This window comes from Oryza sativa, chromosome 4 (genome assembly GCF_034140825.1).
Source record: "Oryza sativa Japonica Group chromosome 4, ASM3414082v1".
In the NCBI taxonomy this organism is placed as follows: Eukaryota; Viridiplantae; Streptophyta; class Magnoliopsida; order Poales; family Poaceae; genus Oryza; species Oryza sativa.
In genome coordinates, this window is record NC_089038.1 from 14,053,047 (window position 1) to 14,078,387 (window position 25,341).

General features: G+C 42.4%; 3 protein-coding genes across 5 annotated transcripts; 1 reads left to right on the forward strand and 2 right to left on the reverse strand.

Moving 5' to 3' along the window:
- Positions 1-1,118: 1,118 nt before the first annotated feature.
- Positions 1,119-3,748, reverse strand: LOC107277695 (preprotein translocase subunit SECE1). 2 transcript variants are annotated; one of them, XM_015779288.2, is made up of 2 exons: positions 3,094-3,748; positions 1,119-1,490 (listed from the first exon to the last, which is right to left on the reverse strand). In XM_015779288.2, exon 1 carries the CDS (start codon positions 3,729-3,731, stop codon positions 3,129-3,131), a length of 603 nt encoding a protein of 200 aa, XP_015634774.2. In that variant the 5' UTR covers positions 3,732-3,748; the 3' UTR covers positions 1,119-1,490; positions 3,094-3,128. The 2 variants fall into 2 exon arrangements, with proteins under 2 accessions (XP_015634774.2, XP_066166097.1); XM_066310000.1 differs by having other exon boundaries at positions 1,119-1,697.
- A 1,154-nt stretch (positions 3,749-4,902) lies between these two features.
- LOC4335431 (uncharacterized) lies at positions 4,903-13,445 on the reverse strand. 2 transcript variants are annotated; one of them, XM_015781023.3, is made up of 12 exons: positions 13,141-13,445; positions 11,358-11,458; positions 11,160-11,268; positions 11,000-11,080; positions 10,587-10,748; positions 10,418-10,502; positions 8,434-9,158; positions 8,237-8,345; positions 6,327-6,382; positions 6,062-6,168; positions 5,887-5,974; positions 4,903-5,578 (listed from the first exon to the last, which is right to left on the reverse strand). In XM_015781023.3, exons 1-12 carry the CDS (start codon positions 13,321-13,323, stop codon positions 5,387-5,389), a joined length of 1,998 nt encoding a protein of 665 aa, XP_015636509.1. In that variant the 5' UTR covers positions 13,324-13,445; the 3' UTR covers positions 4,903-5,386. The 2 variants fall into 2 exon arrangements, with proteins under 2 accessions (XP_015636509.1, XP_015636510.1); XM_015781024.3 differs by lacking the exon at positions 11,000-11,080 and having other exon boundaries at positions 11,127-11,268.
- A 4,501-nt stretch (positions 13,446-17,946) lies between these two features.
- Positions 17,947-24,465, forward strand: LOC4335435 (dnaJ protein ERDJ2-like). The gene is made up of 11 exons (NM_001419232.1): positions 17,947-18,063; positions 18,160-18,407; positions 18,545-18,640; positions 19,351-19,471; positions 19,568-19,674; positions 19,783-20,000; positions 21,053-21,230; positions 21,326-21,445; positions 22,435-22,521; positions 23,235-23,345; positions 23,452-24,465. Exons 2-11 carry the CDS (start codon positions 18,222-18,224, stop codon positions 24,271-24,273), a joined length of 2,046 nt encoding a protein of 681 aa, NP_001406161.1. The 5' UTR covers positions 17,947-18,063; positions 18,160-18,221; the 3' UTR covers positions 24,274-24,465.
- The last annotated feature ends 876 nt before the right edge of the window (positions 24,466-25,341 follow it).

The window sequence follows — 25,341 nt, forward strand, 5'->3', positions numbered from 1 at the left end:
CCGATGCCGCGGTGATCACCTTCGATGAGGACGGAACGGGAGCGGGAGAAGAAGAAGAGGGCGACGCCGCCGCCGCCGGCCGCAGGCCGCCGTCGCAGCGCCGCCGCCCAGCCGTCTGCTCCCTACCCCGTCGGCCTGGCCTGAGAGAGAGAGAGAGAGAGAGCAGAGAGGGGAGGAAGGGAGAGAGAAGAGGGGAAATAGAGATGATGTGGACACCTGACATGTAGGGCCACGTGGGTCCCACGCTAGGGAGATCAAAACCAACTAGGGACGTTGGATGACCGGTTTTGTATAGTTGGGGGACCCGGGTGTCTGTTATTGCGGTTCAAGGACGTTTCTGTATCTCGGTGACAAGATCAGGGACCTCCGGTGTACTTTTTCCTTTTTTGTTGACCCAAAAAATAGTTCCAGTTCTTGAGCTTCGCAACAAGAGGAGGACGATGGCTTGGGTGGCGCTGGAGTGCGGGGCCACGGTTGTTTGGGGCAATGGGGTGGTTCCGTTGGTGTATTGCTAGTGAGCTTGCCCCAGTTAGTAGTAGGGTTTGTTTGGTAGATCTCCAACTCCTAAATTTAGCTTCAGGAATTAGGTTTGGAGTGAAATTGTGGAGCAGACTAAACCCAACTCTACCTCTCTAGTTATTGTTCATTTTGTGAGAGCGCTCCATCCAGCTCCGCTCCCATTTTAAGTGGAGCTGAAACTGTTTTGCTAGACTCCAACTCCAGGAACTGGAGATGTGGCAAACAGTCCTGTAGTATTATACATTGTAGTACTGAACCTAGTGCTTGAGTAATAAAAGATACTGCATCCTTTTCATATTACAAGTTTTTTTAACTTTTTCCTACTGAAATTTCTTTAGGTTTGATAAGTTTCTAGAAAATTTAGCAACATTTATAATACCAAATTAGTTTCATTAAAAATAACATTTGAATATATTTTGATAATATGTTTGTTTTGTATTGAAAATGTTCCTATATTTTTCTATAACCATGATCAAACTTTTTTAAATTTAACTATAAAAAATCAAAGCGACTTATATCGGAGGGAGTAGTAATGAAATTGCTTGATTCAGGGATAGTAATAAGAGCATACGAGCATAATGGCTTTTAGTCACCTGTAATAGGATGCAAAAAAAATTATTTATTTAAGCTTCGGTTAATCAACATGACACACTGTTATTGCACCAACTGTTTCATATAGGTCTGTGAATAAGTTACCTAATGCAGCTGAAGCTTTTGGTTGATTGCTTCCTGGTGCAATTTATAAATATGAACGTACTAGAAAATAGGCAGTAGCATAACCTTGAATGCTTTGGAGTTTAACCTTATATTCTTATAAATACGGACAGCACAAGTGCACAACATCACATCAGCATAGCACCTCGATAGATTGGCAAACAGAACAAATGGATGCTTGCCGGCTTCATCCAATTGGAACTGCTCGATTTAATTCTTGTCGTCTTCACCATTAGCTTCAGCATTGAAAGGTAGGCCTATACCAGGATTCATGAAAGGTAGGCATTTATTAAAATATGTCTACATTGTTCATGGAACTTTCTTCGCAATCTCCAGCATTTCCTGATAATGCCATCAAAACCAAGATGGTGCTACAGCACAAAAAAGAATCACTGATTTCTGTATAACTGTATAAGCATTGACTGTTTCATGTGGTTCAATACTTTGGGTCATGGGTGTAGGATCTGCAGATTGTAGACAAACAAGTTGTTTATGTATGTGTGGTGCAGAGAATTATATTGTGCAGTTCTGTAAACAGATGGCTGGTTCATGTTTTCCTTTTGTTGTTTTTTTCTGTTAAAAAAATTGACAGCTTCCTCAGCACAGCTGCTTTCTTTACCCCTTATGCCTTCATCTGTAACAACCCCAATATCCCACAGAACTAGTTGGAGAAACACCAGCACCTCAACTCTTACATGCAATCGATAATCAAATTAAAAAGAAGGCAAACAAAGCCAAAGGTCAAAAAAGGCAAAACAGAGTTTTTCCCATTCAGAAAAGAAGAGATGACAAGAGAAGATCCATTGGTGCATAAATCTAGGTCAGCAAGATCTAGTATAAGGCCCCCATTGGGCAATTAGATTTCAGGAAATTCACATATAACCGTCTGATTCCCATTGAGATCCTGTAGTTATTCTACACTCCAAATAGGACATGTCAGATACCAGGGTACTCCTATGATGGTAGCACATGGAATGGAACTGAGTACCACCAGAACTAGGTGGGTGATGAGAGGTGGTGCAGAGCCTAGAGATGGAATAAAGCAAGGCCAACAACAGGAATAGCTAGGATGAACAAGAAACACTAGGTGTAGAGAGTCAAAACCCTAGGGGGGGCATTGCAAGCAGCAACGCCGCTAATCACTAGACAATTGACCATGCTCAGTTCACATGGTGTGGGTAACTACAATGAAGATTATGCCATTATATACAGATAGAAATTAATTCAGCCACACTGTAGAGCACTCGAATAGGTGTTTTTCATGATAATCAATTATGTGAGATCAAAATGACAATGTGCGACTCAGAGATCCAAACAGTGCTACACAGCGAAGTTCAGACATGAGAGCTACACTGTAACTACACTGTAATGAACTCAGGATAATTTGGTCGGTTAATACCACTACATAGAGGCATTCAACCATGTACTCATGTATTGTGGTTGTAGCTATGCAATTTGAGCTAACTTAGACCACTGGAACAACAAATCAAAATTCTTGTGAAATATTAGTAGTATAATAAGTTTATAAAGTAGAACATACATCTAAGGTAGCCAAATATTAGTAGTATAATAAGTTTATAAAGTAGAAAATACATCTAAGGTAGCCAAATATTAGTAGTATAATAAGTTTATAAAGTAGAAAATACATCTAGGTAGCCAGGTAGGTTTCTGAATAGTTGACAAAAATTTCAGGCAAATTCATTGTTTGGAGAAAATCTCCAACCAGAGGTTAGCACAGATCAATAATGTCAAGAACCTAACCATATTTATCTTGCAAAAACACAAGCAGTGTTTGGGTTTCATCGATCACCACTCTACAAGTAGCAATTGCGAGGAGCAGTAATTACGCTAGACACGAACCTTCCGCCTATCTCAGACTCTCAGCTCAACCTTCATCAGAAGAAATCCTGGAGTCCCCGGCCGGCGAAGACGCGGTCGGAGAGCTCGGCGAGGAGCGCGTTGACGGAGAGCAGCGCGGCGGTGGAGCCCGCGATGACGCCGAGCACCACGCCGGTGGTGCCCACCACCTTCCCGGGCGCCGGCCACTCGATCTCCGACATCTCCTGCGCGGCGCCGGCCCACCACCCGCCGCCGCCGGCCGCGGCCTCCGCCTCCTTCCGCGCCCGCAGCACCTCCTTCAGCTCCGCCGCCACCGCCTCGGGGCTCTTCTCCCCTCCTCCTCCTCCTCCCGCCACCACCTCCCCGGCCTCCTCCGCGCCGTCCACCGCCGTGGCGGACGCCTCCTGCTGCTCCTGCTCCTGCCCCTTCTTGTCCTCCGCCGCGCCTGCGCCTGCGCCCTTGGACTTGGAGGCCGCGCGGGCGAGGCGGCCGCGGCAGCCGGCGGCGGAGCGGGAGAGGGATAGGGAGATCGCGGGAGGGCGGAGGGTGGAGAAGGAAGCGCGCGTGGCGGCGGCGGCGGCGGCGGCGGCGGCGGCGGGGGCGAGGAGGCGGGCGGCGGATGGGGTGGTGGTGGTGGTGGTGGTCGGCGTGGTCGCCATGGCTTCCCGGTTTGGTTGGTCCAGCGGCTGTTCGGCGTCGGAGATAAGAAAGAGTCGAGGAGATGGGAGGTCGTCTCCTCTCCTCCTGGAGCCGTCCGATCGCTGATCAACGGTCAGATCAGATGATCAGAGGCTTCGTTTCTTTACTTCTTTTTTTTTTAAGAAACAGAATACGGCTGAGTTCTTTCCCTAAGGCCGAGTTTAGTCCAAACTTTTTCTTCAAATTTTCAATTTTTTCATCACATCAAAACTTTCCTACATACATAAACTTCCAATTTTTCCGTCACATCGTTCCAATTTTAACCAAATTTCCAATTTTGGCGTACACTAAGACTGTGTTTAGTTTCAAACTTCCAACTTTTCCATCACATCGTTCCAATTTCAATCAAACTTACAATTTTAGCGTGAACTAAACACACCCTAACTTTCCCAACTCACGTCTCTCGTTTTCCATGCGCACACGCTTTTTAAACTGCTAAACCGTATATTTTTTATAAAAATTTTCTATACAAAAGTTACTTTAAAAAATTATATTGATCTATTTTTGAAAATAAATTTAATAAATACTTAATTAATCACGCGCTAATGGACCACTTCGTTTTCCGTGCAGAACAGATTTGTTCCCAACACTACCAAACAAAAGCCCTAAACACATGTGCACACTCACACACCTCTATCCATATGAGCAACTTCGGAAAACTAAACTGATATATCTTAATATTAACAAAGTTATCGAGGACACTTTGCTATCGACGAATATGTCGCATATCATTAAAAGAATATTTAGTCATAAATACAATCAACCGTATAAATTTAGAACTTGAACTTAAGAAGCTAATTTCACCTTAAGTAACCAAATCAATTGAACTATGCAGGAACCGTATAAATTTAGAACTTGAACTTAAGAAGCTAATTTCACCTTAAGTAACCAAATCAATTGAACTATGCAGGAAGCTTCGGGTTTTCTCCGTGAGACGTTGCGAAAATGGGAAATTTCTCGGGTTTTTTTTTTAGTTTGCAAACAATAGAACCTGAGTCACAAAGTGGAATTGTCAAGTTGTGGAATTCATGAATGACCATAATTCAAACTGTATGTTTTATGTAAAATTCATGCAATACTGCCAGCATTACGCACTAACACACCCTTAACACACTCAAATAGACCGAGACCGAGGTGGAAGCATTAATTTTTCATATACCTTAACACAATGTACTTTTACCTATATGTTACTCCATACTACATATACTGCTTTTAGAAATGTTTGTAAATGTTTCAGAACTGTGATTTCATTTCATGTTATCATCAGAATACCCGCCCTGCTTACATTTGACAAGGGTGACAGTAGAGATATGAAGAGACTCAAGTGAAGTTCAGAAAACAGTTTTCAGGCATACGCTACAACGTGTCCAATCGGAAACTGATCAACAGATTCATTTGGCGTTGCCAGCAATCTCTCCCCATGTCACGTATCTCGCCGCAATTGAAGCCCTCAATACCTTGTATGGAAGAAACCTGTATTTTGTGGGCATAGTAACAGATGCCAAACATGGCCATTTTTCTCCAGCAAAAACTTTGTACATTTGCAAGTACAGTCCACTGCCAGGCCAATGTAGAGTAGGCCTATTTTCTTCTAGACCATTTGTTGTGGTTTTCTTCAGTTAGTAGGGCAACTGGCAGGGGATTTCTCCAGCACAGATTGCTCACGTTTCCATTGGAGGTGATAACCAGGGATCTGCCTTGGACTCACCCCTTTCTGGATGGGTGGTGAGTTCCATGACTGTAGAGGCCTCCCGATCGGTTGAACAGATGCCAGAAAACCTGGAGGTGCTTCGGCTTTGCGCATTACCTGGAAATAGAATGTGTTGGCATGAGAATGTTGACCACAACAAGTAGTTAATGAGAATGTAGTTGACCTAGGCAGATCCAAGGTTACAATGTACTACTACCTCAGTTTCAGGTTATAAGACTTTCTAGCATTGCCCACATTCATATAGATGTTAATGAATCTAGGCACACATATATGTCTAGATTCATTAACATATATATGAATATGGGCAATGCTAGGAAGTCTTGTAATATGAAACGGAGGAAGTAGTAGTTAACAAGTATAGTAATAGTATAGAGTGAGGTTGATAATGAAAACAAAGGTCATACTGTTAGAACTCTTGAGAAAAATGATGACCCACTCAATGATACTGCCTTCTCAACAGATTCCTTGTCAGTGAAAGTAACAAATGCAGCCCTGCAAGGATATGCAACAAGAAGCCAACAATTAACAACAGGGCAGCTTATAGATGCCACGGGTAAAATAGTTTGAAAGTATATATACCCTTTAGGGTGCCCAGAAATTGCATCTGTCAATATATTTATCTTAAGCACAGTGCCGCACTTCATAAAATGCCCTGACAATGCTTCCTTTGTTGCTGCAAAATGTACCTGAAACAATTATCCAGATGGAATGAGTATGTGCTGATGAGGTTGTTATATTTTGGAACGGAGGGAGTAATTGAATTATGTTCTACAAAAATATTTACCACGAAGAAAAACAAGAAATTATGGAATTGCCTAAAAGGAACAATCAGAAAGGTTCTTACATTTGTCACGAGAACAGTTCTGGAGTCAGCATCCTCATCTAGATTAGCATGGGGACCTAAAGGAACACAAAATATGATTAGAACTTATGTTCATACATTATAATGGCAGGATATCAGAATCACACGCCTGAGCTATTGTATAAAAAGATTATACGGAACACAAATGATGATGATGGCATTGTTCTGGGCAGGGCATCAATGTCGATGTAATGTTGGTTGGAGAGGGGAATATGCCTCCTGTTGAACTAATAATCGTTTTTATTGCTTAACCCAATTACAATTATTCCTAATATAATTTAATTGACACCTTACTAACTTAAAAGAGTCCTAGATTGAATCAAACTAACATATTCCTAACAACTCTACCTTCTTCAACCCTGTTAATCTGTGGTGTTGCTGAAATACACAATGGCATTCTTGAGCTGATAAGTTCGACCAATAAATGAGTCCATAACAGGCATATTGTTAACAAGATTCAAAACCTTCTATCATGAAACAGAATCAACAAATACATAGCTATTTGGTGCAAGTTGCAGAACTGGGACTCGTTCTATGGTAAATAATGGACCTTTTCTTGAAATACATGGGACAACTTTGCAAAATCTTTTCTGCCTTGTCATTATTGGTTCCTCACCTTTACTTTGGTACTCTATAATAATCATCAACTATGCACTTGACATCACTCAGAGTTGCACCGGTGTAACACCTTAGTCCTCACAACTGAATTTGACCACCTCTAATGAACCTTTTGTTAGTTTCCTGGTGGTGTTACAGTATGAGTTTAGGTGAATCGTGTCTACATGGGGACTTTTCCAGAAGAGTCCTGCTATACACACGACCCTGCCATACAACGGGCATCCAACCACACCTCCTCCATCAACCCCTGTTCTCAGCTTATTTCCATTTGGGCCCAGGAAAACAGCAGCTGTGCCTATGTACTGTACTAGTTGAGTCAGACATGGGTTGTATGCATTGGTCGTACGCATAGCCATTTCGTTTCCAGAAAAAGACAGCCATACCCATAAAAATTTAAGTCATGGGCCAATTGCAGACTGTTATAACCGCCCACCGCCTATCAGTTTCCCTTGAAAAAAGAACAAAGGAACTCCCTTGGTAGCAGTTTTACTTCTTCAGAGGTAATGTTCGAGTAAGGAAACTATTATATTCGCTTTTTATGTCTTGATAAACGGTTTGTGTAGTTTTATCAGATTTTCACACTTTAAATGTAAACATTTTGATTGACAAAACATCGTGCCTATACAAATATAATGAAGAATGTTTTGCCAATTGAACTGCAGACATGCAAAATGCATAAAACACTTCACCAATAAGCTGCTGCCTTGCTCTATGTGCTTTTGAAAAAGCATTGCATACAATGTAGTGATGTACTAGTACCTTGTTGTGGCATGATCAAGAAAATTAGAAGCTACTTTGAGATAAAGATTGAAGGTATAGTTTAGAGAATATTGGAATTCAGGCAAGGCAAAAAAATTATTATTGTTTCCTATGATTATATCCAATGAGATATCTTTCTCATGCATATGCCTCTCATTGATAGTAAATGGCATAATGTATAAGGAGTTCCCTCATGTTTCAACTATAAACGACTCCTCATATTACAGAATTAACCAAAAAGTTATTGGAGGAAGATGACCCATGTACACTTTGACCTAGGTTATTTCACTATCAACGATTATTGATCTTCAGAATTGCATGTAGATGGTAGAAACAGGAAACAGCATCCCCTCATTTCACAGCTTAATCTGAACATCAGATAGATCATAGATGTGCCAGAATAGAATGGCAGACCGATTTTTCTTAACATGATTAATTAGGAAGGATATAAGCATGATATCCCGAAGTGATCTACTCTAGGTTCCTTGACCATAAGCAAAACAATATAGACAAACCTGATGATAGGAAACCTTGCTTCACATTGTTTATCTGTGCCTGCTTGGAACGAAGCTTGAGCACATCCAGTTCCACTTGTTTGAGCTTTAGTTTCACATCCAGCATTTCCTGTATAATCAATAAAGAAGAAGACCAGTTTTAGGTTACTAGAAGTGCCCAAGTAGTAAGGAGGTTACTAAAGAAGATAAAAGCTAACATTTTTCATAGGCTTGTTACAGCAATTTCCACCATCTTCATGTACAGAAGATCCTGTCTTAGATTGCGCTGGGCTGCTAACTTGCTGACTTTGCAAAACTTCAGTCTCTAAATTTCTCCGTGTAGCTAGTTGACCCAATTTGCTAGATCCTGGTACTTGTCCTTTTGTTGATTTACTCACATGGCATGCTGACTCAGAGACTGCTGTTACTGAGCTCTTCACTTCAGATATGAATTCATTCTGACTTTGTAGTGGAACACTTCTTGCTGGCAAATTTGGACTGGACTTTTGGCGAATAACATCTCTAACTTGAAGCTGATTACGCTCAATATCACCAAAATTTATCCGACCAATCAACCTGCTTCTATTGGACTTCTCTGTGTGCTCATGTGCTTGTACTGTGTTGACATCTTGATAGCTTCTGGGAAATCTTCTGGAATTTGCTATATCAAATAAATCTCCTTCTGTACTTGAGTTCATACGGCATCTTAGCTCATGCTCAGTGACCATTAACTTCGCCTTCTTATGTAGTCCATTTTGAACATGCATGTCATCATCTTCTGTAGCACAAATACGATCCTTTATGGCAGGCTTTCCTAGCCTATCCCAAACATTGCCACGTTTTTTAATAGATTCTGGATCTAGCACATCATCACTTCTTACAGCCAAAGGAAACCGTCTTGCAGAAGCATTTCTTCCAATGCACACTTCATGGCGGAGTTCATCTGCAATACAGTTTCCAACAATAGTAAATTAAGAGAGAACAAATACAAAGCCAACCCCAAAACTCTGCAAGGTCTGCTATATACCTTTGAACTGAATTCATTAAGTACTTTCTCAATAAAAATTCATTGTATAAAAGGAGGTAGGTCAGCTCAAGGCAGCATTACTGCATTAGTTTGAGATTTAAATATAGAAATGACAGAATACTTAACACTGGAATCATGCACTAAATAATACTCACTCTAGTAAAAAATATTTTGATGCTTGACCCTTTTTCACGATTTCTGAGGTTCAACTTTGATCGCAATTTTATATTAAAAATTTAGAATAAGTTTATAAAACATAAAGGGAAAAGTCCGAATTACACCCCTAAACTATTAGGTGACAAATTACCCCCCTAAACCCAAAAGCCAGACATCTTTCACCCTCAACTATCAATAACGGATGAATTACCCCCCTACACAAACCGGAGTGGTTTTGATCCTACGTGGCAGTCCAGTCAGCAATTCTTTTTTTTAATTGGGGGCCCCACCTATCAGCCTATCACCTTCTCTCTCTCTCCCCCCTCACCTCCATCTCTCCCCAAGAGGGGGTGCGCCGGAGGAGTCAACGTGGGTAGGGGCGGGGGTGGAAGTTGTCGGGGTGGTCAAGAGGGAGCCAAGGACGGCGACGAGCAGATGCGGGGGTGGAGGAGCTGGGGAGCATTGGACAGCGGCGAGATGGGGGCAGGTGGGGGCGGAGGTAGCTCCGAGGGTGGTGGGACGACGGCGAGTGGGGGCGAAGGCAGCTCAGGGTGGCAGGACGGCGGTAGGCGGTGGCGGAGGCAGCTCGGGGGGCTGAGGATAGTGGCGGGCAGGGATGGGGGCAGAGGTAGCTCAGGGCGGCGGCGAGATAGGGGCAGGCAAGGGCGGCGAGACGGCAGCAGGCGGTGGCGGAGGCAGCTCGGGGAGCCGAGGACAGCGATGGGGGGATGTGGGCGGAGGTAGCTCGGGCCGGCGGCGTGTGGGGGCGGACAGCGGTGGGACGGCGGCGGAGGGCCGAGGACAGCGACGGGCAGGGCTCGGGGCGCCGAGGACAACGGCAGGCGGGGTGGGACAGCGGCGGGGGCTGAGGCAGCTCAGGGCGGCGGGTGAGCGCCGTTGGGACAAACTAAGTATTCTATAGTCACTGACAGTCAAAGTTAAAGCTTGACTAGGAATAGTTTTGAAGAATAAAATTGTCCCGGCATTCAATGACACAAATGAGTAAGAAAAATTCTTACCTTGTGGCAATGCTTGTGCTGTCCTTACAGCTACACCAGACTTCAGTGTGGAGAAATTTCTGCCACTTGATGATCTCTGATCTTTCTGCTCTAAGACAGAGAATCATAAAATTAAATGCCTCATGTCATAATAAAGGAGGAGTTTAGGATAAAGGTATAACATATTGACCTTCTGATGTTGGCCCTCCCAATAACATTGATCGTCAACCAACTTTTCAGGAGTAACAGTAACCGTCGAGCTAATGTGGCGTCGGGCCACATTTTGTCCTTCAGTTGAGTCATGCTTCTGAAGAGTATGATGCTCTTGAGGTGATGAGATATCTGAATTGACCTGATCAATATTGGATGAGTTCGTTGAGTCCAAAAATATGAGCAATTTTTACTTGAAGTCCTTCAGTGTTCATGTTAGTTTAGAACTTCAGATATATGATGAAAAAGTTGAACGCTGTATGGACACAAACATTCAAAAAGTTGGTATTAATTGGTCGGTTACGGGTACCAGAACAAAACTGGACAGAATACTTCAAATACAATCTAAATTCAGTTTGTTAATTTCTTAGCGCTATTATTTTCAGTCCTTACCAGCCGGTAACCATTATTTGTATTTGAAATGATTTCCGGTAAATTCTGGTAACTGGCAGCAACCGATCCGGCCCAGGAAACCTTGATGGACACTGATGATCATAAGACAATGCGATAAGATTCTTACAATGAAAGTATCCTCGGATAGCGCATTTGCAACCTGAAGATTTTTCTTGGTACTACGGTTCCGGATCTCATTTGTCAGACCATGCTGGATGCTAGAATTGTCAGCCAATGTTAAAGCCTTTTTACTGAGGTAACCCCAAAGCCTGTTTAGCCATATTAAAGCAACATAACTTCATAGAGGTAGACAAAATAAACAAAAACAGTTAACTGATCAAAAGAACAGATAAATTACCATGAAACAAATTTTGCACTATCATCACCAAGGAAGGCCTCCAAGTCATCACGTGCTTGGTACTGGTGTTTCCCATTACAGACTAGAATGACAATGTATTCCTTCAGCCAAGGAGAAAAACAAGGAAACTAATTGGTCAGAATGTAATAAACACAATTAACGAAGCATGTTTTAACATGAAAGTAAATATAACATGCGCAACTCAAATGGCAGATATTGTACTGATCGCATCATTCAAAGCTCCCAGTTGACAAACCACCAACATCAAAGAGAGCAACATAATTTGTAAGCATCATGAAAACTTAGACCTATGCCGAAGAATCAATTTGAAGATGATAGCTAATGTCGTCAATCTTATGCTGAATCATTTATTGTCTACCAAATGTTAAGACGGAAATAGATTTCCTTTTTTAAGTCCATTTTAGAACAGCTTCCAAGTCTCAAGTGAGGTATATTTGTAGGATAACATGCCTAGAATCTAGTACAATTGTACAAATATTATCAGTTGAATTTTTTAGGGTTGCAAAATTCAAAGCATACTCATGGAAGCAGGAAAGTAACGCATAATTTCCTCTTGGAGCAGGGAACTGGGACCGTTAGCAAAACAGGTGGGGCAGGGGCAGCAGTTCCCTATGTATACTAGTCGTTTCATATCTAATGTGGTTATAATACTGTGTGTACTTCCATGTGTCGCATAAAACCTGTATCAGTGCATTGCAATTTGATTTTGGAACTATGAGCAAATAAAGAACTGAAATACTTTGCGTAAGCACAAGGGTAGGGATGGCCAGCACCAGTCATCCCCCACCTGTTTCCACCCATAGATGAAGACAATGGATTTGATTCAAAAAGGACAGTAATGAGAGTTTCAGATACTTCAATTCCCATTTTGTCATAACACTACCACAGCACTCCAAAGATATCTTCAAGCAATTACTGCTGTATTTGAGGCTGAAACTAATACTAAGCAGGTTCACTTCTTTTTCATGGGAATAGCACAAAGGAGAACAAGTTGAATGATCAGAATAGTATTTATAAATGTTCACAACTGCTGATTATGATATGCAAGAAGTGATTCCCTTAACCTATACAGGTAGAGTAAATCTAAATATTGTATTGGTGTGGTAAAAACCCTTTAAACCTTGAAGCCAGTTAGACGTATAAGTGGCTCAAAATCCTCGCACCAAAAGTACATATTCGCTTATTTCCTCCTTACAAGAAAGCCGGGGCACATATTGTCTTTACCATATTCGAACATAATACTCTTTAAGTCGCTGGAATTCCATGTGGCTAGTTATCTCACTCTATTTCTTGTATTACATTTTGTAATCAGTTTTAGTGCCTTTTTTTTAGAAGATCAGATTTTAGTACTTACTGGCTTACTTAGAGAACTCTGAATCCTAGCTCCAGAACAACACATCAACCATTCCATTTCTCTAAAGTTGGGAGCTGTACTCTCGATATAGCTCCAATCGACAAGTCCCCCTTTCCATTTATGTAAAATTGGGGTATCTCCTTTTCCCAATCAATCCCATCTCCAACTCCACCAGTACTCCATTTTGCTTCCTATCATCTCTCCATCCAACAGAGCACTGAACAAAACCAACCACATCTCCGTCATCCACCGATGCCACCCGAATCCCCTTGCCACAACCCCACGCCTAGGCTCTAGCCTCTAGGGTTTTCCACGGAACGCGAGAGGAGGAGAGCGAGAGGGCGAGGGGGGGAAGGTGAGGTCGGCCGTGCGAGCGGGCACGCGACGCGACGCGGCACACGTACGTACCGCGAGGATGTCGTCGGTGTAGCTGCCGAGGAAGCGGGGGAGCACGTCGGCGACGGCGGCGCGGAGGGCGTCGGCGTCCGGCGAGAGGCGGTCCATGCGGAAGGAGCGCTCCCCGGCGGCGAAGAGGCGCAGGCTCCGGCGCAGCAGCTGCTCCTCCGCCTCCGCCGCCGCCTCCCGCCCCATCGCCTCCGAATCTCCTGGTCGCGGGCGGCGGCGGCGGCGATAGGCGGCGCCTCTGCTGCTCAACGAGGGAGAGAGAGACGTGGCAGGTGTGCTTAATTTCGGGGGCGGTTTGGATTTGGATTAGTTTTGCTGTGACATTGACAGCGCGCCCTCTATCCGGGCCAGCGACGAGAGACCAGATGATGAGGCATCTATTAAAGTCTTTTCTCTTTTTTGAAGGAAAGGCATAAGTTAAAAAAAAGTTCATTTCCTATCCTAACCACTAGGAATAGGGTTGCTGAATTTGTATGGAGAGAAAATGGCTTCAAAAACTTGTGGTCTTGGATCATTGGATGTGCTTCGAGATTTGTGCTGGCAACAGAGGAAAAAAGTTCTCACGCATGATGTGGGCGGGTGATCAAACACATAATCGTTGTTGGAAATATGGTCATAATTTAGTATATTTTAATCCAGAAAATTAAGATAATAAACATGACATGTGCAAGAGGAATTGATCTAGTGAAGTGCTAAACATGAACGTGCTGAAACATGTTTTAACACTATATTTAGAAATGTGACATACTCGGAGAATGCTTGGGAACTGGATGAGGCATTGTTGGTGTTTGTTGCCTCTGGTGATGTTGACGTTATCGCCACCTCCAGGTGCGTCGTTGCCGCACCGTTTCCTCCTCCAGTAGACATGCCGATGTAGAGGAAGTAGTCGAAGTGGACGATGTAGAGGAAGTAGTCGAAGCCGTACAGAATCGACACAGCGAAGCAGTCATGCTAGGAAGCACTTCCCAAAAACTTGATAGCTCGCCTACACATATTGGTACTCAAGCGAGTGGAGTTCCCGAGGCCTGCTCGTCCCAAACAATTGTGCACGCAAGTGCTTGGAATCAGAGGTGCATCACAGGAACAGAAGAAGGAGATATACTATCGAGGAGAAAACAATGCGTGAGAGGGAAGAGCGGATCTGTGTATCCTTTGTCTATCGGTGATGGGCTTATATATGCGTGAGAGGGAGAGGAATCAATTCGGATCCGATACTGGAGTAAAAACCGAACCAAATCGGGATTGAATCGTTTAACCATTGGACGAGTAATAGTTGAATCTTCTGATTCAATTACCGATCCATTGCAAAATATTATGGGGGAGACAGCAGCAGTAGCCACGCCTCGCCACACCCACTATTGTGTTGTTTGTGCGAAAAAAAACTCTTTAAAGCTAGTAAAATCAGCTCATAAGCACCCGGTGAAGTGGCCAAGAAAGGCATGCATGGCTCTTTCTATTCTTTGCAAGCAGTGGGATATCTCATAACCCAGCTACCTTGGCAACTAAAGACAAGAAGGCACTGGTTGTGGACCACTCTTCCTGTCGCTAGCGGGAAGAGCCCACTAGACAGATTCCAAGGGGATCCTATCCTGTGATAGTGACCGAAGCGACACTATACTGGAGGTGTTTTCATTGCATTAAATATCTTTTAAAAAAAGAAAATTGACTTTTATATGTAGAGGTCCAGATCTAGATTGGCATGTACTTAAAAAAGTACTTACTTTATTTTAGGATTCTACAATGAAATCTTATATTTTCTAGCAATTCTACTACTACGAAACAAAATGAACTCAATTTTCTAGGGAAGGACAGCTTTCTTTTTTGGCACGAGAGAGACTGATAAGGGTTTTCTTATTCCCATAGGGCAAGCTAGGCTTGGCAAAGAAGAAGGATAGTAAAGTTCTCAAGTCAAGTAGAATGGGCTAGGGCCTATTACTACAGTATAAAAGCAAACTTAGAATTGTTACAATAGCAGACTATAAGCTAGCTATAAATACATTTCGAGAAGAATAAAAGATGAGAGAGAAGAGCAGCGGGGTACATATTTATAGCCAGCTGTAGCATGGACTCCAAGATGCAATGTGTGCATGACATGTGGGACCATATATTAATAGAGTAGTATATGTTTATAGATAACTATTGTATGAATTGGCTATTAAATTGACTATAGATGATTTCGAGCTAGTATTTGGCTATACTATTAAACTTGCTCTTATAGTCGTACCACTTTAACCTGGTAAGCAGTTGTACCCTCCTCGTTCCACTAGCAACGCCCTATGGGGGTAGCACGGGGAACTTGCTGAATTAACTCATTGGAATCAGAGGCCTGACTGGGTTAGGTAAGTTATTGGCTTCTCCGGCTCACACTTGCTTATGCTAGCTGCCAAGGCAGACGTTTGTCTCATCGAATGCCGAGGCAGACGTTTGTAGATCCTGCCTCATCAAATCCTAGGGCTCAACCCATCAAATCCCAGGCCTCAACCCCCAGGCAGAAGGTGGAAACTAGCAAGCTAGAGTACCTAGGGCTCAACCCTAGAAAGGTGGTGGAAACTACCAAGCTGGAGTATGGTAGGGGCAGAGATCAACCCCAGGCAGGTGGTGGAAACAACCAAGCTGGAGTATGGTAGGGGCAACCAAGCTGGAGTATGGTAGGGGCAGAGGGAATTTCCGGTGGAGCGGTCAAGTGCATTGAGATTGGAAAGAACACCAACGGCAAAAGCACCAATTTTTGATACAGGATAAGAAATGTGAGGCCCTAGCCCTGGCCCAGCACGTGCGCACGTATGGTTGTCCCACCATCATCTCAACCAGTCAACAAGTGCTCTCCAGTAGCAACCTATTTAAGTTAAGATCTCTCCAAATAAATTTTCAAGGTGGTATTAATCTCTTAACATTAATTGTAGGCCAATGGAATTTATTAGGAATAAAATTGGGCCTAGCCCATTTATTCTAATAACCGTCCGTCGTACGAGCGGCACGTTGTCGACTGCGCTAGCATGACTTTTCAACGTCTCTAAGTAAGTTATATATAAGTGAAAGCCTGAAAAGGTCACTTACGCCTATAGGCAGTGAATAGGTGAATTAAAAAAAACTTAAGTAATGCATAAACAATACTTTTCGAAAGTTTCGAAAATGCTTTTCAGACAATTCCGAAAGTGCTTTTCGCAAGCAAAATACACAAAGTAAACTAGATTTAGCAAGCCACAAGAATGAAGAGCAAGCACAAACAACAACTAGACTATTAACGGCACAAGCAAACAAAACTAGAGGAGGAGAGGGAAATATCACAAAGGTTCTTGCAAGATGAGGTGCTCCCAAAGTTTGAATCGTTAAGGGGATTCTAGTCTCCATTGAGGAGCTCACAACGAGTCGGATCTTCGCTAACCCTTTCCTCTAGAGGTTGCACAAATGCACTCAGGGATGGGCTCGGAATTTGGGTAGGCCCTGGGTCAGCCCATTGTAATTTTGGCCCATCTATCAAATACATGGTGAATTTACATGTGGTAATATGTGCTTTAACCACAAGGCCCCAGGCGATGGTTCAGGTGACCTAGGGTTTGGGTCTGCCATTGAATGCACTCCTACTTTCACTAGTGTATCTCTTCTCTTCAGAGGTGAGATCTGACATACAAACTTCTCCCGACTACCACAAGTAGATCAGTGGCACAAGAGCTATGCCATGTCTAAGCCTCAACCTCCGAGTAAAAGATGAAACAAGAATATCTTGGGATGAATCAAGTGCTTAACAAATCTTTGCGAAGTCAACACCAAGCACTCATACAAACTCAAATCCAACACTCTCACATACACAAAATCCAAGCTTGGAGATCCGTGGAGAGTAAGAAGTGAGAAAGCAATGCGAGCCAAGGGTACGAGTTGTTCAATAAGAGCAGCAACCATCATTCCGAGGAGAAAAGAGCTATTTATAGCCACAACCTCAAATATGCCCGTCGGAGGCTAAGATTCTATTTTTAGAAATTACGAAAATCATTTTCGAGAAAAATTCGAACAGTACAAATCTCCCGAAAACAAGGCAAAATTCAATTTCAGAAATTCTGAAAATTCTTTTCGGAAAAGTCCTAAAAGCACCAGTACTGATTTTTCAAGTTTTGCAATTTCGAAAATTTTGAGAACTACTTTTGGAAAAAAAATCCCAAAATCAATATGGAGCAAAACCCACTTTCAGAAGTTCGAAAAGTTATTTTTGGACGAGTCCGAAAATGACCAAAGAGCAAATTTGTTGGCCAAACTTTTTTGGAATTTCAGAAAAGCACTTTCAAAATATCCGAAAATCACCAGTACTGTTTTCCATGTGCACAACATTTTTTAAAATTCTGTAAACATCTTTATGATATATTCAAAAAATTACCAGTACCGAGAATGAGCGCACAACGGAATAGCTATGTATGATGATGTCAGCATGATGCATATGAGGTATCATATCTGGTACCATGATATCATTGGCATGGTATATGATGACGTCAGTACAATATTTAGGTACCGTATGTGATATCTACGGGATATCATGTCTGGTACTGAAGATGCGACACCTCCGATATCATGTTGACGTCAGCTAGAACGGTAAATACCGTTGCGTAGTCTCCCAGAAAAAGAAAATATCAACAGCGGCCCGATTCCTCCACCTAAAGCGGGCCAGGCCTCCACTTCCTGGGCCGTGGCCGCTCGTGTCTCCAGAGAGTCAAAACTACCTCTCCTCTTTCACTGACATCACCTCCCCCCCGTGTCGTGGTCCGACCCAACCCAACCTATCCCCTCCCCACCACCGCCTCCCTCCCTCCCTCCCTCCCCGATCTCGCCTCGCCTCGCCTCGCCGCGCCGCCGCGCCGCCCCAGATCCGCCCCGCCTCCGGCCATCCCCGCCGCCAGATCCGGTGGGGGAAGCCCCCTCTCTCCGCTCTCGCCCAAGGTGAGCCAAGCCCCTCCCCCCGCCGGCGGCCGCAAACCCCCCCTCCCCCTCGGCTCGGGATTCCGGTGGGTTTGACTGTTTGTTGGTGGTGCGCAGGGGGGGTTGGTTTATCCGGTAGGAGGAGGAGTAGTGAGGTGGTGGTAGTGGTTTAAGCGGCCATGGCGGCGGCGGAGGAGAACAGCTCGCTGTTCCTCATATTCATCCTCACCATGATCGCGCTCCCCCTCGTGCCCTACACCATCATGCGCCTCTGCCGCGCCGCCAACGTCAAGGCCAAGACCATCCACTGCCGCTGCTCCGGCTGCCACCGCTCCGGCAAGTACCGCAAGTCGATCTACAAGAGGGTGGGTGGTGGATACTGGGGGATTCGCTCCTCTCTCTCTTTACATGCTTGTTTTGTTAGGCTCCCCTTCTCTGGTTTGGACAGTGTTGTGTGACTCGGTTTTCGTGGATGTGTTCTGGTTCGTTCGCTTTGTTGCAGATATCCAACTTCTCGACATGCAGTAACCTCACCATCCTGCTTCTCTGGATAGTTATGATCTTCCTTGTATACTACATCAAGCATGTTAGCCGCGAGGTATGTAAAATTCTCATTTCGGGCTGGTGCAAGTTGTCAGCTCTGTTGTTCCGTGTGTGTTCAGTGAGTTGATTCCGTCATTTGCTTGTGCAAAATTGATACGGAGTGATTTCTTGTTTAATTAACTCTATTCCTTTCAATCAGAATTGTTCAGCCAGTAGGCTTTTATGTAAAATGTACTTAAACAAACCTGCTATCTTACATATAACTTGAAATGCGTGTTGATGACATTTATCTACTCGGAGAAAATCCCATATTAGCTAGATTTGCATAATTGGAGCTAGCACCACAATGCTCATGTTTGATCACTTCCAACATACAAGGAATGACACTTTGCCAATTTAATGAACATAAGTAGGCGCAGCCACTTTGGGGAGTGGGATGCACTACAAAGAGTAGCATGCCATATCGCTGATTTAGTTTCTGTTGTTACTCTTGTAAAAATTGTCACAACAACCATCCATGCTGTTCAAACTATGATTTGGACCTTGCTATTGAAGATTTTAGGCACCATTTAATCATGAATATTTAGTTTTATAAAAAAGGGTGAGTTGGAGGTATTGGTGTGTTCTACAACCATCCCTACTTTAGTTCTTTTATGGCTGCAAATAAATGCACATAAGTGTTTTTTTGTTGTTTCTTAACTTGCATATTTGCAGATGACTGTATAGAAATGCTCAACTGGTCTTCCATGTTTTTGGATTTCTTAGGTACAAGTGTTTGAGCCGTATAGCATTCTTGGACTGGAACCAGGTGCATCAGAGTCTGATATCAAGAAATCATACCGTAGACTTTCTATCCAATACCATCCTGATAAAAATCCTGATCCTGGTAAAGTTTGTCTCACATTTTTGATAATCAATGGTGCTAAATAAGAAATGTAGCTGGGCTTATTATTATTATTTTTTTGTTTTGAAACTTTCCCAGAGGCCCACAAGTACTTTGTTGAATTTATATCCAAGGCATATCAGGCTTTAACTGATCCTGTATCTCGTGAAAACTATGAGAAGTATGGTCACCCAGATGGACGCCAGGTAATATGGACATCTGTTATTCTTGACACTCTACTTAAAACTAAACATATACATGTGATGTTTCATGGTGTTCGAGACAAACATTAACACGGTGTGTTTGTGGTCCAGGGGATGCAAATGGGCATTGCTTTGCCCAAGTTCTTGTTGAATATGGATGGTGCATCTGGTGGAATAATGCTTCTTGGAATAGTAGGGCTATGCATACTCTTGCCCTTGATGATAGCAGTTATTTATTTGTCAAGGTCATCAAAGTACACCGGAAATTATGTCATGCATCAAACTCTGTCCACTTATTACTACTTCATGAAGCCTTCACTGGCTCCAAGGTATCAGCGCTAATAAGACCTCATTCTAACATATGGTCATTTCTTGTGAGGTTAACATGTTAGCATGCTGGAACATCATGTAGGATGTAGCATTACTGAGTTTTAATTTTGAATGAATATACTTATGACATCATCTGCTACCTGAATGTCAGGCATTGTGAACTAGAGCAATAGTTAAATTGGACTGGAGAATGTTTACAGTCTCTGAATGTATTGTTTTTATCTCTACTATTATAAAAATTGAAGATGTTTTTGCCGGTATTTTGGTACGTCATCCGTATTTGAGTCGGGTTTTTAGTTCATTCGTTTTTGGAAATACACATCCGTGTTTGAGTTAGATTTTAAGCTTGTTTCCTTTTAGAAGTATAAAGGAGTCGTATGAGAAATTTTTTAAAAAAACTCGCATGCTAACTTGAGATGAAATACGGGCTCCTAATTGCAGCTCATGATTTTCTTAAAAAAAAAAATCCAAGCGAATTCCCACAATGAATTTTACCTAACTAAACCGTAAAACAATAATAAAATTAAAATACTACCTCTGTCCCAAAATGTAATAACTTTTGGCTATGAATCTGGACACACAGTTGTCCAGATTCATAGCTAAAAATGCTTATATTTTGGGACGGAGGGAGTAGTATTTACCCGTTTCAACGCACGGGCAATTTTTCTAGTTAGTTATCGTATATGAGATTTTGAGTATTACCATATGATCCAGTGAACATTAATTTTTTAAACTTATTTTATTGAACTTAAATATTTTTTTAAAAAACTTTTTCTAACCTCTGTTGGAGATATGGCAGTTCAAAGAATAAAAAGTGACATTATCACATGTAAACCAATGTATACTGACACATCATATTGCCAGTTTAGAGTTAGAAAACTTTGGGTTACTTATAAAACCTTTCAGTGTTCTACTACTTGTTTGTTGGTATTTGAATGTCTGAACCGTAGACCAAATTGTCCTGAGCATCCTTTCTGTTATCAGTTCTAGATATGAAAATGCCTCGTTTTTGACATATCTGATCCGTGGAACTATTGGCTGTATGTTGCAGCAAAGTCATGGATGTCTTCATTAAGGCTGCAGAGTATATGGAGATGCCAGTCCGGCGCAGTGACGATGAACCCTTGCAGAAATTATTTGTAGCTGTTAGGAGTGAATTAAATCTAGACTTGAAGAATATTAGAACAGAACAAGCTAAATTCTGGAAGCAGCATCCATCTCTAGTGAAGGTTGGTCTTTTTCTGCTAAGTGTTATGGCACACAAACTTATATCTGTGACATGACAAATCTTGCAAGCTCAAATATCTGTCATCTACTCTTGCAGATGGAGCTTTTGATTCAGGCTCACCTCACTGGAGAGTCATTTGCTTTGACACCAGCGTTACTGAAGGATTACAGGCACATGCTTGAACTTGCACCTCGTCTTCTGGATGAACTTGTCAAGGTACTTGCTTGTTGCTTAAATTTATGTCTTTGATTTTTTTCACGATTTATATGTCCTGGACATTCTTGTCCTTGTATGGTGTTTCCTATATGCCTACGAATGAGGCTATTGCAATTTATAGAAAACCCAAAACCACATGTACTCTATTAATGTGTTCTAGCTCTCTAGACATAATTTATGTGCACTTTTGTTTTCTATAGTTGTCTTGGATAATCGGGTGATTTTTATGTTGCTTACCGTAGCTGTTTGATGCCACATGATATGGTTAGTTAGTACAGCAAATTCAGATGGGATGACTGATAGGATGTATCCAATGTTCCGAACTAACTGGCTCAATCATCACATTTACATGTCTGGAGCTGAGATTGCTTTCTAGTTTTGGATGACAAAATAGAGAACACTTTGTTTTGACTACTATTTTTTTCTATAGGTAGGTAACGTAAACATACTAGTGTTCAAGTTTTACTTTACACAAATATCTATGCACATTATAATATATGTGCTATAGAATGCTTGTGCTGTAGCTGCTCAATTACTAAACCTCTTGTAGTATCCATCGATTGAAGGTGTTTGAACAATGAGTGGCTATACTGACCATGCTTCCATGCCTAATGGATATGCATTGCTCAGGTTCTTACTTCTAACTTCAGCATATGCATTTGTGGTTTCTAAGAAGCAATCACATGCCAGATCCGAATCTTGTGTTACAGAGATGTTTATTGACCATGCAATTGTTAGACTTGCAGTCTTGATGGAGTACATTTCTAATTGTCAGTTGTTGTTTAGTGCATATCATTTACTCCAATTTCTGTAACACATATAGGGGAAAAAGATTTTTCTATTACACCATTGTGCTTTTTTCATCAGAAATAAATAGCCACCAACCCACAAACTTATGTTGGAATTCATTTTTGTTTACATGTGAATGGGCATGCTGCTGTCTGCATTTGTTTCTTGTTCTACATTCTAATATGTTTGTTGGCTTGCAGATTGCACTACTACCAAGGAGTCCCCATGGTTTTGGATGGCTCAGGCCTGCAATCGGTGTAATTGAGCTTTCCCAAAATATCATCCAGGTATATTTTGGAGTTCCATATGATTTTGCTGTAGCCGATATGTAGTGAATCAATGTCTCTTGAAATGTGCATATATGTTGCTTAAACTTTCCAGACCTAAATTAGTTGTTCATGTGAATTGAGAAATTAGAATTACATAGCTTAATAAGGTATATATTCGTTGACATTTTGCTATAGACTTGTTGAGAAGGCTATTTTAATTAGTGAAATTGTAATAGCATATGGTAAGACTAGATTGTATGGCTCATTGGTTTGTTACCAAATTATATCCACTTTGGTTTGGTTTACTTCCTCAATATATCTATAGAAAAGGCAAATATTGAAGTGAGTCTCCTGGACAGCAATTTATATAGTTATGGATTCAAGCAAATATGAAATTAATTGGTTTCTTTCCCTACATGGCCAACATCATCAATGTTGTGAACCTGGACCCTAGATATGACTGCTAATTGAAAATCAGGATTATATTGTTTAGGAAAGCAATTATGCATGTTATGTAAGATTAGGTATTTTTCACTGTGCTGTACTATGGTGTTGTGGGTGCTTTCAAGTAATCTCTGATTGGTGTATGTGGTGTTTCTCTTGTGTTCTTTGGCTCACTATGCTCAAGGTTCTGTTATTGTCTTGTTTTTTCATTTCATTACCATGGACAACTGTATTATAAGCTCATTTTGGTACCAGTATAAAGATTTGTTTGCCTGCATATTATATAGGCTGTCCCTCTCAGTGCACGAAAAGCTAGCGGAGGCAACTCTGAAGGAATAGCACCTTTCTTGCAGCTACCGCATTTTACTGAAACGGTTGTCAAAAAAATTGCTCGCAAGGTAATTTCTGTTTTGCCTTCTCAGCGAGCAAAGTTATTAGCCCGTCTTTTGTAGCAATGTTTTTAATTTTAGAAATAGAATTAATTGGTTTCATGTTTGACTGCAGAAAATCCGTTCATTCCAAGAATTCTGTGACATGCCTGTGGAGGAACGCGCCACGTTGCTGACACAGGTTGCTGGGCTTTCTGATGAAGGTGCTCAAGATGTAGAGCTTGTGCTGGAGATGATTCCTTCTATTGAAGTGGATATTAAATGTGAGACTGAAGGCGAAGAGGGGATTCAAGAGGGTGATGTTGTGACCATGTATGCTTGGGTCTCACTTCACCGTCGCAATGGCCTAACTGCTGCTCTTCCCCATGCTCCTTCCTTCCCGTTCCACAAGGAAGAGAACTTCTGGTTGCTTCTAGCAGATGCTGCATCGAATGAAGTTTGGTTATCCCAGAAGGTCAGCTTCATGGATGAGACTACCGCTATAACTGCAGCATCAAAAGCTATACAAGAGACCCAAGAAGCACTAGGTGCAAGTGCAAAGGAAATAGGGATTGCGATTAGAGAGGCAGTCGACAGGGTGAAGAAAGGCAGTAGGTTGGTAATGGGCAAGTTCCAAGCCCCGGCCGAGGGCACTCACAACCTGACTTCCTTCTGTTTGTGCGACGCATGGATAGGATGTGACACCAAGACCAGCTTGAAGTTGAAGGTCCTGAAGCGCAGCCGGGCAGGAACAAGAGGTCATGTGGCTGAAGAAGGCCCAGTGGCAGAGGATGGTATTGAGGAAGAAGAAGAGGAGGAAGAAGAGGAGTACGACGACTACGAGAGCGAGTACAGCGATGACGAGGAGGATGAGAAGAGCAAAGGAAAGGGTAAGGTCGCGAACGGAGTAGCCCACCAAAAGGCAAACTCCGATATAGATTCTGGCAGTGATGATTGATATAGTACCTTGAGTTGTCCAACCATAGACACTTAACATCGTTGTTTTTGCCCTTTGTGCACCCTGTTGAAACTTGAACATATCAGTTGTCAACTTATAGAGCAATCGGCGATAGCTACCAAAGTTACCATTTTTGTTTAATATTGTTGTGTTGGATGAATGAAAAATAATTGAGAATAGGCTGGTGGCAACATAAGAGGGACCGAATAAAATCCAAATCCACTTCAGCGCGATCTTATCTTCGGTATTGCGAATTGGCGTCAGCTGCTGCGCTGTCCAGCGTTCAAGAAGGCGAATCAAGGATAAATTTGGGATTTGTTTTGCTTAATTCTCTTGTCAACGGGTCGGAGTACCCGGGTAGTTATGAAATTGGCAGAAAGGCAATTGAGTCCCTGATTGCATATCGCAACTGCCCAATTGGTCAGCTAAATAGACAAAAAATGCAGGCCTCTCGTTTCGGCTAGTTTTGCAACCATTGGATGTTATCCTCGAACTGGATTTCTTACTCGATCCTAAGAATTGTTAACGTCATAATTTGTGTGAGATTATTATTCTCCAACCTTGCCAGAGTTGAAAGAGAAGAAAAGGGAACCGCAACCAGAAACACTGTATTCCTTGCAATTTGTGAAGAACAATCGAGTTTAAATGGATTATTTGTGAGAGTAGTACGAGTTGGTTTGTGAAGACCGAGGAGTGCAAACAGTCGAGATTAAATGAAAATTTTTATATAGTAGAGTGAATTAAGCATGCGTTTGGTTATAAGAATGGAGTGGGTTCGAATCCATTTTTGTTTGGTTTGAGAATAGATTGGATAGGATAAATCTTAAAAATGACTATGCTCCTAAGATCTAGTTGGATTCAGGGCCGGTTCTGGGGTTTTGGGGCCCAGGGCAAAAATTTATATGGAGGCCCTTATTGAAACGGGCGTGGCTACTGGTGAGCCGCGATCTGCTATGTCCAATTGCCGTTTCCATTTACGAGACACCGAGAAGTTACCGCGAGCACAAGAGCAGTGAGTGGCGTGATGTGACCGAGGTGGCGCGATGCGAGTGGCGTGATGTGATCGAT